At 38.0% G+C, this 13,440-nt stretch overlaps 1 protein-coding gene across 1 annotated transcript in view; it reads left to right on the top strand.

Moving 5' to 3' along the window:
• CFTR (cystic fibrosis transmembrane conductance regulator (ATP-binding cassette sub-family C, member 7)) overlaps nucleotides 1–13,440 on the top strand; it is a 90,757-nt gene that overhangs the window by 59,769 nt on the left and 17,548 nt on the right. Inside the window, exons 19-21 of the mRNA XM_009883680.1 lie at nucleotides 2,381–2,531; nucleotides 3,614–3,841; nucleotides 5,962–6,062. Coding sequence (XP_009881982.1) covers nucleotides 2,381–2,531; nucleotides 3,614–3,841; nucleotides 5,962–6,062 — 480 coding nt within the window. The remainder of the gene's footprint in view (nucleotides 1–2,380; nucleotides 2,532–3,613; nucleotides 3,842–5,961; nucleotides 6,063–13,440) is intronic.

Raw genomic sequence — 13,440 nt, 5'->3', positions numbered from 1 at the left:
TTCAGACTTGCTTGGCAGCTTTAGACTTTGCTAATGAACAAAGTCATATTCCTCTGAAAGATACAGAGAAGTTATACATATGACTTTCTCCTTCTGTGCTGATTATCACAGAATCATGGAATGGTTGAAGTTGGAAGGGACCTCTGGGCTGAGGGCCTGGGACCTCTCCAACCCCCCTGTTCAAAGCAGGGTCAGCTAGAGCATGTTGCTCAGGGCCATGTTGGATTTTGGATATCTCCAAGGGTGGAGACCCCACAACTTCTCTGAGCAACTTGTTCCAGTGTTTGACCATCCCCACAATAAAAATGTTTTTTCTTATGTTTAAATGGAATTTTGTGCATTTCAACTTGTCCCTGTTGCCTCTTATCTTCACACTGTCTGCCACTGAGAAGAATCTGGCTCAGGCTTATTTGCTCTGCACCAAATACCTATTGGGATTTATATTAATAGAATATAATTTTTTAAATTTATATATAATTTATAAAAATTATTTGCATATATACACAAATTTATAATTCATGTAAATGTAGTAAATACCATCAGATACTTATACAAAGTGGTAAGATCCCCCTAAGCCTTCTCTTAAGGCTAAACAATCCTGGCTGTATCAGCCTGTCCTTGTATGTGAGACACTGCAGTCCCTTTGTCACCTTCAAGACTTTTCACTGGACTTTCCAGTATGCCTGTATCTCTTTTGTGCTGGGGACCCCGCTCCAGATACAGTCTCACTGATGCTGAAGAGAGGGGAAGGATCATCTTCCTCGATCTTCTGACAATTCTGGCCCTTGTTAGCTGGCAGTGAAGACAATGTGGCATCTTGGTGGCCTTTGCAAAATTTGAGCAAATGATGGAAACAGAAATTAAAATAGTCACTGTGTGATTGTGTAATCTCAAGTGATGTCAGTGCTGCATAACTTGGCTCAGTATCAGTTGAACAGCTCATTCGCTTCTTTACAATTAGAGATACAAGAGGAACTAATTCTGCAGTTTGAAATAATGACTAAACGCAGATACATTGCTGCATTGCTACAGACCAGTGCTATACAGCCTGCAGAAGCGTGACCCACATGCAGCACCATTCTTTTGAGAGAAATGAGGAAAATAGTGAAAGAAATCTTTAACTTGTTCAGCTCTTACAGTAATTTTTTTTCATGAACCTTGATGCTGCTATTGCATTGCTCAGATTTCTGATGAAAACAAAGGGTAGGAAACCTGGAACACACTTACCTGTTCATGAAAGATCTCTGATTTGGGGTACTGGGAATTTAAATCCTTCCTTGAATTTATGTGGAGACAGTAGCAAAAGCACCAACTGCAGGTTTCTTCCTAATGTGAAATCAGTTTTGCTTTGCATCTATTTCTTTGCTGAGCAATCATTTGCAGTGATGTTTCAGTGCGATGTTCATCATTTTGTCCAAATCGTCCATTTGCCGTTGCTTTATGCTGATAAGTTTGCAGTTTGAAGTAGTTATTCAGTGTGAAAGGGAACACCCTGATACAAAGCAGAGCTTTGCTGTACTGTGTACACTGATATACTTGATTTTCTTTAGATTTAGGTATGAGATAAAAACAGTCTAAGTGCTTAAGGTGCTTCTAGAGTCAAGACCAAGTCCTGATTTAGCTAAGTCTGTCTGGAGCTACTGAGGATGAGGTCTTATGAGAATGGTAGTAGTCTCTGGTGAGTTAAATAGATTATGGAATGTTTTTGTTCTTTTTGAGTCATCTGTCACCTTAAAACATATTTGTTTTCTCCTGAAACTGCTAATTTTTCATACCAAAAGTCCTCTTACGACTTATTTCCTGTCTTCTGACCAGGAGAAGTAGTAGTGCTAGTTTCATATGTGGGTTACAGTCCCTTGAGCAAGCGGCGGTGTGCGAATTCCCACTTTTACTGGCCCTCAGAAAAACTGCGTGGCCCAGAACCTGCAGGAGTGACACTCAGCTCCTGACGGTCTGGCACACCTGGTCCAGACAAGACAGGGACAGCACCGGTAGGTTTGGGAGGTGACTGCAGATATTGCAAGAGTCATTCTTACCATTTTAACTGGAGAGTGAGTGCCTAGCTGCCTTTTTTTTTTTTTTTTTTTTTTATGTGGCTTCTTAATTTAGAAACCTGCAATACTGGTTGTATTACAGAAAACACTCTTCCATCTATTAGAAAAGACTGCAGCTTGTTCCAACAGGTTATGGATCTGGTCTCAGTTATTCGTGATCTTTTCATGGAGGTTTGTTCTCAGCTGCAAATCCTACTTAGGTTAGCACTTTATGTTTGTTGAAACAATTAGCAGCTTGTTGCCATGGGAAGGAGATTCATCACCAATCTCTAGTCTATAAAATTACAAGTTTACTATATCAATAGTATTTTTCTTTCATTCTACAGTTAATACTGATTGTGATTGGCGCTATAACAGTAGTCTCAATATTACAACCCTACATCTTCCTGGCATCAGTGCCTGTGATAGCAGCCTTTATTGTGTTAAGGGCATACTTCCTCCACACTTCTCAGCAGCTGAAACAACTGGAATCTGAAGGTAGGAGCAGCAAAATTGGTAGACTTCTAAATCCACAACAAATCAATTGAGAAGTGATTCACCCTTTCACCTCTTCTTTGCCTTTTCTCTTGCGAGATGCCATTGTCTCTGGGAGCAGAACACATATCTCCTTAAAGCCAGTACTGTTACTCATCCAGCCAATACTGAGTGCTCTGCTGCCAAAGAAAATGGAGAAGACCTTTTTAAAGCTGGGCTTTATCACCACTGCAGCTGAAAACAAATAAAGTCCTGACATACGGTTTTCTTGAGAGTCAATGTAACTTGAAAAAATGTGGTCAGACTTGGTATGTGCCCTATGAGTTTGTTTCTTTAGAAGAAAAATTTGACTGCAAAGAATTATTTCTGAATAAGGCATTTGACTAAATTTCCTTCCTCTTACCCATTAAGAGACTAACATGTTCCAAATAAAATGGAAAACCTCATTCTGAAGTGTGGGTTTGCAGATAAGGCACTGTGGTCTGGCTTTACAACAAACTGGCAGACCTTCAGCAAATCTGTCCTGAATCTTAAAACTCTGATGATCATCTTCCCTTTTAGTTAAGTGTAATTCTGAAGTTCCTCAAATCTAAATCTAAATTTCTTTGATGTTCAAGGGGATCCGGCATTTGCTCACCGCTTTTTATGAATGCAAGATCTGCTTAAAATTACCATGCCTGTACAGTGGAATCCAGAACATTAAAGTATTCTGTCTGTGCTAAGAAACTTCACTTGGTGGAGTTATCAGAATTGTAGGAATTCATTCTGGCTGAGGAGGAGCCGTCTTTCTCTCGCGGCATCTTACAGCAGGCCAGGAGCTTCCCCAAGTAGTATGCTAACTACGAAGATTTAGCGTGATCCCTTCCTGGCAATACACGGAATGGCATTTCAATCCAGTCCTGCAAAGACTGTTGTATATCCTGTGCTGGGATTACTTCAGTCATGTACTCCCAACAACATATGTCAATTAAACACAGACAATAGTTATACTGCTGTGAATTAGGGCATAGGGCTGTGTGTTTGCGTTGTATCAAAGACATTTTCTTATAAGCGTTTATGATGTTTCTAATTTAAACACTTTGCAGCTCGGAGTCCAATATTCACCCATCTTGTTACAAGCTTAAAAGGGCTGTGGACACTGAGAGCTTTTGGGCGTCAGCCGTATTTTGAGACCTTATTTCACAAAGCCCTGAACCTACACACGGCAAACTGGTTCCTCTACCTGTCAACGCTGCGCTGGTTCCAGATGAGGATAGAAATGATTTTTGTTGTCTTTTTTATTGCTGTGGCGTTCATCTCTATCATAACTGCAGGTACGGTAACCTTACTGTAGTACTGAAACGGAAATCTTCTGCTTCTATGTAACAGCTCAGCTTTGGAAACTTCTGAGGGAAATAAACCTTTCCAAAATTTAGCATACGTTGGAGTCACTGCTTTAAGTATGTCATAATAGTAAACACAATTCAATTAAAATAGAAATTACACCATTATTGTTTGCTATCTGATGTTGTAGAGGACTCATTGAAGCAATTGATCTGAAAAAAATATCTGAAGGGATGGAACTTTCCATTTCTTGACTGTAAATGCTCATGTGTTTTAAACCACATTAATGTAACCACATTAGTGTACTGTAAAGCTTGGATGTTGATCATCACCTGTATAGCTTAAAGTTTTTTAGTAAGTGAACTTTAATGTTCCTCTCATTTGCAATTGGCTAAGACATGCAGTTTTAATGACCTTTTAAAGCCACACTAATAGCAGAAATAGTCATCCAGTTATCTAATTCCTAACCCACTGACCCATTTTCCAACGTGAAGTTTTGCAAATTCCATTCAAAATCTTCTTAAAACCAGCTTGGTGTTCCCAGTAAACCCAGTACATGAATGAGAATCACTTTATATGTTACTATCTTACCTGTATTTGAAATGCTGCCTGTGTCTGGCCAGGTGTAGCCAGTCTCCAACAAGCAGAGAATGTCCTCAAAACGATGGAGTAATTCAGTTCTGTAGAAAAACTCAGGAGGTTTAGCTACAGATTACTTCAAATACAGTTTTTAATTCACTACACTTTTGTTTTGTATGTTTTTTGATTTTGATTCTCAGGCATTATTCGCCCTCTCCCATTTTTACACTGAACTTTTTGTGCAGGATCTGGATGCCGTTTCAATATTATGGTCACTGATGAACAAGAATTTGCTGATTTTGTAAAGGAGGGGCTTGGTTCTAACAATATCTGAATTTCATTTGATCATACTTCAGTGTTGAAAAGAAGTTATATAAAAGTGTACACTTGATTGTATACTGTATTGTATATGAAATGCTACCCTCTGTTTCTTGCATAAGGAGCTCTTCTGATTCTTAGAAAAAAAAATAAATCCAACCACACAAATACTTCCGTATGAAAATATGCACTTACAGTACTTTTGTTACGAAGGAGACTTTTAATTCCCCTAAAATTCATAGGGAAACAATATCTCCTGCTGCCCTTCTAATTTTTTTTACTGTGTGCTTAGTAGTTTGGGATTTTTTAGGAAATCTGTTTATTGTGTTACTGTTTTTCTGAATATTTTATTTGAGAAAAGGAGTTAGAAGCACTTTTTAAACACATGAAAATTTGTCATCTTGCCACCATTGTAAACTTTACTGTTACAGGTAATAGGTCATTGGAACAACACTAAATTCCTTTTCTTAATCTGTCAGCTTTTAGGAGGAATATTTTGCTTTTATTCTCTACTTCAATAATTACTCTAATAACGAGATGTCTATAAGCAAACCAGGAGGAAGTGTGTTGAAGAAAGCCATAGGAGAAACGGAGAAATCGTAGAAAGGCATTTGGCTTAAATCCTCAATTCCATTTAAGACATAGTGAGATTGAAAATCAACAGTGAGGTAGTTTAAATGCTTATATTCTGTTGTATGAATTTATAAAGGAAAATCCCTGGAAAATCGCATGCTTGTTACAGCAGACAATTAAAGCAAAATAATTTATTTCTGCATCTTTGCGGAACAGTAAGGAGAACATATCGTCTCTTTGTCGAAGAAATGAAAATGTAAACCAGCACAACTATTTTAAATTTTAAAGTTGTTCGCTGTGGTGTTTTAGTCAGATAAGAGTCATTTCACAGATTCGTGTGTGCTGGAAAAAGGAAATTGAAATGAAGATTGCAGCGGCCTGATTCTGTTCATGGTTTAAGTACCAAGATTTTTTCTTCTGCCAAAGCAAGATCAGGGTTTCTAGTGAATTCAGTGCCAAAGCCAGGTGTTTAACTGATGATTAAGCTCTTAGTCCTTTGTGTAATTAACAAATCCGTGTTTTCTCCATGAAATAAAAGGAATAAGAATGTGAATATATATTTTAAGATACACATGCTAATTTTCTGATTTCTGTTGGCTTTTTATTTCCCTATAAATTGAATGTGGTTTTCTCTCCGCAGGTGATGGACCAGCTAGAGTTGGCATTATTATTACTTTAGCTATGAACATCATGGGAACCTTACAGTGGGCAGTAAACTCAAGTATAGATGTGGATAGTTTGGTAAGCATAAAAACCAGCGTGCTGTGCTTTCCTTTGAGGAATTGCCTTATTTTGTTGATTATAGGAGTTCAGTATGTTATTTTCAAATTTGGATATCAGACAGATGTGTCAGAAATATTCCCCTCATACCTTTCATAGCAACCTACTGGCTTTGGCACAGCACAGGTGCAGCAGTGATGGGAAAACTTCAAAAAGTCTTGGAGTTGTTTTGTTATGGTTTTATACCTTACTGTGGTTTACTGAAGGGCTTTTCACAGCAGATCATGGCAGATGTTTTTGAGTCCCTTCCATGCAAAATCAACAGTCATTTAAAAATCTGTCCTAAACTACCCTGCAGGTCTTTTTCTGGTTTTCTGTAAATTACCCTCTGACATAAGGCTTTGGAGTTGTACATGTTTACCCCTTTAATTTGCATAGTTAGTCTGTTAGGATCGGCTTTAAAACAGAATATTTCACGAGGTTAACTCATCATCACCTATTTGTTGAGATATGAGAAGCAGACAGGAAACTCATAAAAGAATATGTTTGTTCTTGCAGTTTTCATCATACCTTATCTTAAATGTATGAAAGTTTTAGATGTTATTTTTAAGTGTAATAGTTACTTCTCTCTTTACACTTCAGGCATTCTAGGATTTATTTTAGACAGAATTCTTGTAACAAGATACAGTAGTCTTATAAACCAAAAATATTTCTGAGAAAAAAAATCTCTCACATCCAGCCATACCCTCTCTGAACCTAAATTAGCTTCTTGAGCCAACCATTCCAGTATTGCAAAACAAACAGCTTTCACAGCAAATCTTGGAGACCATTAAATCCTGATTAGCTGAAATGAGTTGTTGTTTAAAAAACATAATTGGGGCAGACGGCGACAGTGAAGGAATATTTGCCAGTTCACCATATTTTTTTTAAATAAGTGATTCAACCACCCTCCTCCTGAAGGAAATCCTTAAGAGCCCCAAAACTGGGAATTAACCACTTACAACGCCTAATCTCTTGTTTACACATGTGACTGGTGATAGTCCAGAAAGCTGACTGCCATTCAGGGACAGATTTTTTCCCTATCCACCAATTGTTTTATGCTGAGTCTTTCTTTGCTTGTTAGAACAGCCTGTCTTGAAGGGCAAGCACTTACTGAAAGGGGTTCTTTGCCGTAAGTGCAAGACATGCTGAACAGCAGTTGTGTGACTGAAGTAAAATTTGTCATTGCTAAGGCACGACAGCAACAATAGTGTTCAATCAGCTCTCATTTCTAAACTCCGTAGAACTCCGTAGAACTCTGTAAGGCGTAATGTGATCACTTGAAGTATAACAATCTGTATAAGAATCATGTGCACGTCTCATGCGGCTTCATACAAACTGAAGGTTTTGTAAAACAAAAGCAACAGAAAGTCTTACTGTAGGACTCAGAGAGTGCTGGGCACACTGGTGTTTTAATAAAGAACTTCCCCTTTTTTAAAATACATTGATGTTAAAATGTCGTCTATTAGTAGCAATAAGGAAGTAACTCCCTTTCCCCTGAAAAGAAAGTCTCAAGTTGCTTTAGGCATTTGTAAGTACTTTTTTCTATATTAAGACAAACTACTGTACTGGAGCACCAGTTATATTATATTAATGATCGCCTCAAAAGAAGCATCACTTTATAGATGAATCCCTTGGACTTCTTTCAGCAGTGGATAGCTGCCCACCCCCATGCCATGGATTTTTAGGTATCTCAGATGACAAACTAATAGATATTGCTGGCAGGATGGTTTTGCTGACATTCAAAAGCCGCTCCTGTGCACAAGCAAATAAGAATAGCTTCATGCTTTCAAGATAATAAAATTGCTTCACTGGGTGATGCAGATGTATTATTTCCCACTCTGTTTTCTCTACACTTAGCACTTCCCTCTTTAAAGCCTTTTACAATTATTTGGTTACAAACATCCTGCAAAGGCTTGCATGTGTCTAGTTGACTTAGTCTATTTGGTAATACTCTGTTTTTCTCTGAAGAGGTACTTTGAGGCTCCCCACAGGACCAGATTGACTAGAACTGACACATCTCTATGTGGCATGCATGGCTCTAGATGACATCACTCTTGCCCTTCCTTGAGCAGCTGTGACATCCGTGCTTACAAGCCTGCACACAAGCGTGCCTGAGCGTACAGCATGTTTGTAGGTAGCAGTCTTTGGTTGTCAGATAAGCTGGAGTTTTCTGCAGGTGTTTGAAACCCATGTCCAAAGGCATAGCTGAGGTAATTAGTACATAATATTAAACTCGTACAGAGTTATTTTACAAGATATGGAAGGTACAGGACATCAGTGAAATAAATGCGAGGAAAAGGACAGGAAGGCAGGGGAATAGGCAAGCAGGATCACATGAAGAAGGAAAAAATGTACCGGAAGAAATACTGGCCAAACACATAGGTAGTTGGGAAATTTGACTTTAGTCCACAATCTCCTCCTTGAGCTTTCCATGACACTGGCATACGTATTGAAGAAATCTGAGTTTCTAGGTTGGATTTTGTTTTGACATACACAGATATTCTCTTTGAAGCAATTTCTGTTGAACTGGTTTGGCTTTACCTGAAAAATCCCCATTGTCTTTTAATGCCCCATAATGGTTTTGGCATTTTGTTCTCTACAGCCCTGATACTTTATCTTCTCCACTTTCTTTTTTTTTTATTTTTTTAAACATGTGGTCACTCTGACAGCTATCTATTGTTTCATTTAAAGCTACCAGTTAGGGTAGATTTATCTTTGCACTTTGATCATTTCTGCTAATATCCTTGGTTTTCAGTCTTTTTCTTATCCCTCCAGGCAGTCTTGTTGTATTTTTTGATTTTTTTTTCCTTCATAAGGAAGTAGAAAATAAGTTTTCCAGTAAGTGCTGCTTTCACAGATAAGCATTGCCTAGTCCCGGTGGACTGTTTTAATGCTTTATAACCTCCTTCTTCACTGATGCGTATCCTGCAGTAGCAGTGCTATAACTGGGAAGGACAATTCCTTTTTTCAGGGAAAGATAAAATGCCATGCTTTTACTGTTGCCAGGATTACTTATGTAAGGAGATAAAAAAAGAATCCCCCAAAGAGGCATTAAAACCACTCTTGCTAAACCTCACAGTGCCCCACCCTGTACATCAGGGATGCTGAAGAATTCAAGTAGTACAGGGCAGAGAAGAGGACCAAAGAAAAAACTAGGACTATGAAAAATAATGGTGCTTTTACAGCTGATTTTTATGCTTTTATTTTCCCATGCTATTTCTCCTTTAACCTCTTCAATTGGCTTTTTTTTTTTTTTTTTTTAAACTAGGACATAACCTTAATATGCTTTTTACTACTGTTGCAGAAAACCTGAGAACACTATCAATTTCCAAGGCTTAAGTAGACTAAATAATTGACTGTAAAATGAGGATCAGAATGACAATTCTCCAAATGTGGTGTAGGTCATCTGGAAGAGATAAAAATCAAGAAAAATCCTTTAGAACTTTTCCTTTTCTGCCTGCAAAGCAGTGTGAGAAGGAGCAAACAAATCAGAGCAAGTTTGACATGAACTAAATATTTAATTTTTGCAGTTTGGAAGAGGAGTATATATACTATAAGTGCACCCAAAATGTAGCAGCCTCAGATGTGAAAGCTCAGTAAAACCGTATGGTCCACCTGCATTGACCCAGTTTTTGCAGTGACTTCATGCACAGGGTTTTTTTACGACATGAGCCATTGGACCAACCTCTCGTAGGATCTCTCAGCTGCTCACTGCGCTTTCCAGACAGCATGTTTTTGAGGAAGTGGAGCCTTGCAACATGCGTGTCTGGTCTGGAGAGGTTGACTGCTCTCTTTCTAGCAGAAGAGAACATAGGGACTGATGAAATTAATTGTATTAGATTACTTGTAAAAGAATTACTTCTTCCACTTTCTGGAAATATACATTACATAATTATATTATGAATTCTCCTTCAACGTTAAGAAGAGTTTAAGTGATATTAATGAGAAAGTAAATTAAAGAATTTGCAATGTTATTAAAATCTCAGTAAAACACAATTAGGCAAGTCTAAAAATAGTGTATTATTCTCTAGACATTTTTAGATGGAAGTAGTAAATATACTCCTTTATTCTAAAGCATTAGTTAGAAAATGTGAATATAGCAGGCGCATTGCTGATGGGAACAATGGATAAGAAACTTGCTGTCACCTACACTATACCTGTCATTATGAATGACAGAAGATTTCTGCCTGTGAAAGGAAGAATGGATATCTCTGTAGAATGTTACTGACGTTTATGCTGCATTCTGCCCAGATCTAAATCATAATGCAAATTACAGCATCAGGAAAGCATACTTCTGAATTGAATTAAAATATTAAGCTGTCTAAAATATCTGCATATGTGATGTGACTGAGAAATCTGTCAGGGGAGCTGGGAAGCAGAGATGAAATTTTCTGTTGTAAGGGAAGGCTCTTTGTCCAGCTGGCTTCATAGCAGATTTTAGCTAGTGTGTAATGGTAGGTTCTCGTGGGCGATTATAGGGAACCCCTGCCTGTACAAACATTCACAGCTTTTGATGAAGCCAAGAAAGTCCTTCATTTCTGTAGTGGCGATATTTCTATAAAGATAAGATTTCTCAAAACAAATGTACCATCAGACACCGATTAAAATAAAGGCATGGTGCTCCTTGTGGGGATTTACTACAGACAGTCAGACAGGAAGAAAATTGTCAGTCTGATCCAAGCTCTTCCTGTTTATCACCAAAATGAGATGACGTTAATGATATATATCAACATGATGATGACCATGCCTTCCCATCTTACACAGCGGTTGAGATGGAAATTGTAATTGATAGGCTTGGGTGTTAGCATGCTTTTCAAAACTTCTGTCACGATTGTGTTTCAAGATGCTGAGATGTAAGCTATGATACCAGTATTTCCTTGCATTGTATATAAATTTGCTTCCACATGGAAAATCCACCTAACGATATTTCAATCTGGATCGAAGAGCAGGAAGGAATGGTAATACATCAAGTAGAATCACTTTGCAGAAGGAATAGAAAAACAGTTAAACAAGATCAAAAATGTACAAAGGGTTTGCCACTAAAAAGAGATATATTACTGGAAATACAGATTAGAGAATAAATGCTAATAGTAAGGCCCAGATATTCCTGGATGCAGTAGCTATGCAGGTATCTTTCTATTTATTAGTTACTTTTGCTAAATAATTTCTGACTGATAAAGAATTGACAGTATCTTACAGTTTACTCTAGTTGTTTACAAGGACAAATTTTGGTAAAATGAGGAATCTGTTATTTAAGTTATTTGGACTAAGGCACTTGGGACACAATGTAATGTAAAGTCACATCTTCAAGTAAGGGGCTGAAATTTCTTTCCTGAATAGCAGGAGAAAAACAATAGGAATTTTTGGAGACTCTAGGACTACCAGCACAAACAACATTCTCTGAAAGTATATGAGAAGTGACAGCCTCTAAGAATGGATTAGTTAACCAAAACAAGCAATGTGTTGGAGGTCAAGAAGCAGATGAGAAGAGAGACTTGACAAAATCAGAGTTTGCCTTGCAAGTAGCCCACATTCTGAATACATACTCGATGTCAATTTTCAGTAAAAGGCCATTATTTAATCTGGGGAGTTGAAAGTGGAGCAGAAGGTAGAAACAGGATGTACAATATCTGAGGTGGAAATTATATGCAAAACCCAGCCTAGCTGTGGACATGTAACTGAAGCTCCTGAGTTGGGATCCTGGTCTCCCTAAATTTCCTGTACAGTTCATGGAGGGACACATGCACCACCTGTGAGTCAGCCCGTCTAAAATCACAGTTTTCAACTAAGTGTGATTGGGTTCTGCAGTTCGACATTTCACTTAACCGTGTGAAACTGGGCCGGAACAGTGCTGCCCCACGCGCACAGATGAGATGTGACTGCACATCCCATTCCAGGGTGCAGGAAGAGAAGCTGGAGGTCTGGTAATGGCCACTCCAAATGAATCCACCAAGCTGGCAGTGGTGGTGGCACGTGATAGAATAACAACCATCACTTTCGGTTAAGAAGGAGAAATGAGAAGTCATTGATGCCACCATTGGTTTGTTAGTCTGATGGCAGCAGTCTTTAGAAACTCTTTTGAAGAAGTAATTAAAGACATAGTGCTTACAGAGTGAATTCAGTCAGCTTTGCTGAAATTAGGGTTGCGTCAGACTACCCTGATAACTGTGTTCGATAATTTATTTTCCAGACAAAAGTAATGTAGTAGATCTCATTTGTCTTCAGGAAAGCGCTGGCTGTGGCTCTGTTTCAGAAATTATATAAATGAAGGAGATCAGGATTATTACAAGAACTGTAAACTAGTTAATGAGTTGGACAGAAAGGAAATGGCATTAAGCTGTAAGTATTAAGCTGTAGGGAGGCTACTCAACAAAGATTAGATTTGTGACTGAGCTCGTTTTAATCTTTTTTTAATGCTCTCAAGAAAGAAAAAAATTGCTTTGAAGAAATCTGCCAAAGGCACAAAGCTGAAAGGCAATGCTAGCATGAAGGGTGCTGGGAGTTGAAAGATATTAGGTGAGCTCAAATGTCAGATACAAAATAGATTTCATTGGCCAAAGTGTAGGTTTGAATTTAGGGACTGCTAAGAATAACCTCTGTTGTAAATAAGGATCTCCTCAGTTAGAAATGGCTAAGATGGAGGAAAGCTTGGCTGATCACTGCTTGATTAGAGGGTGACTGTAAGTTGTGACTGTGAAGAAAGAGCATATGATCCTGGGGTGTGTTAATCAAGATATTCCTAATACAAATAGGAAAGTATCAATGTCTTTCTACAATGTCCATGTGAAACATCATCCAAAATACGATGTACATTCCGGTCAGACAGAAAAGATTAATTTGAACTGGGATGTCTGGAAAAGGAGAACATATGTTAAGAAAGAGGCTTAAACCTGGATTTTCTTTAGTCCTGGAGAACAAAGGCTGACTGGATCTAAGATGGCCCTCCACAAATTAATGGGGAAAGCAGCTAGGAAAAAGAATTATTTAGATTTTAAAATTAACAAATGCACAAGAACAAACTGGGCCATAGACTTAAAAATAAGTTTTCTGACCATCTGAGCAGTGAAGTTATAGTAAAGGAGGTGAATTACCTCTTTATTAGTTGACCCTTCACTCATTTATATATATATTTAAAAAAAATCAAGAGAACCCCTTCTAGTCCCATGCTCCTTTGAAAAACTCACCAAGACTGCTACTAGCAACTTCCATCTGAAGTTCATGAACTACAGGACGTAATAATGTCACCTGATATATATAATAGCAGATACAAAATTAGTTATCATGGAACCTCCCACTGTATTTTTTGTTAAAAGCTACAGATAAATTCTCATAAATATTCAAATGTTAAAGTCTGATG

Source organism: Charadrius vociferus, unplaced genomic scaffold (genome assembly GCF_000708025.1).
Source record: "Charadrius vociferus isolate BGI_N301 unplaced genomic scaffold, ASM70802v2 scaffold43, whole genome shotgun sequence".
In the NCBI taxonomy this organism is placed as follows: domain Eukaryota; kingdom Metazoa; phylum Chordata; class Aves; order Charadriiformes; family Charadriidae; genus Charadrius; species Charadrius vociferus.
Note: the sequence above shows the minus strand (reverse complement) of the source record. Positions and strands in the feature narration are given on the sequence as shown.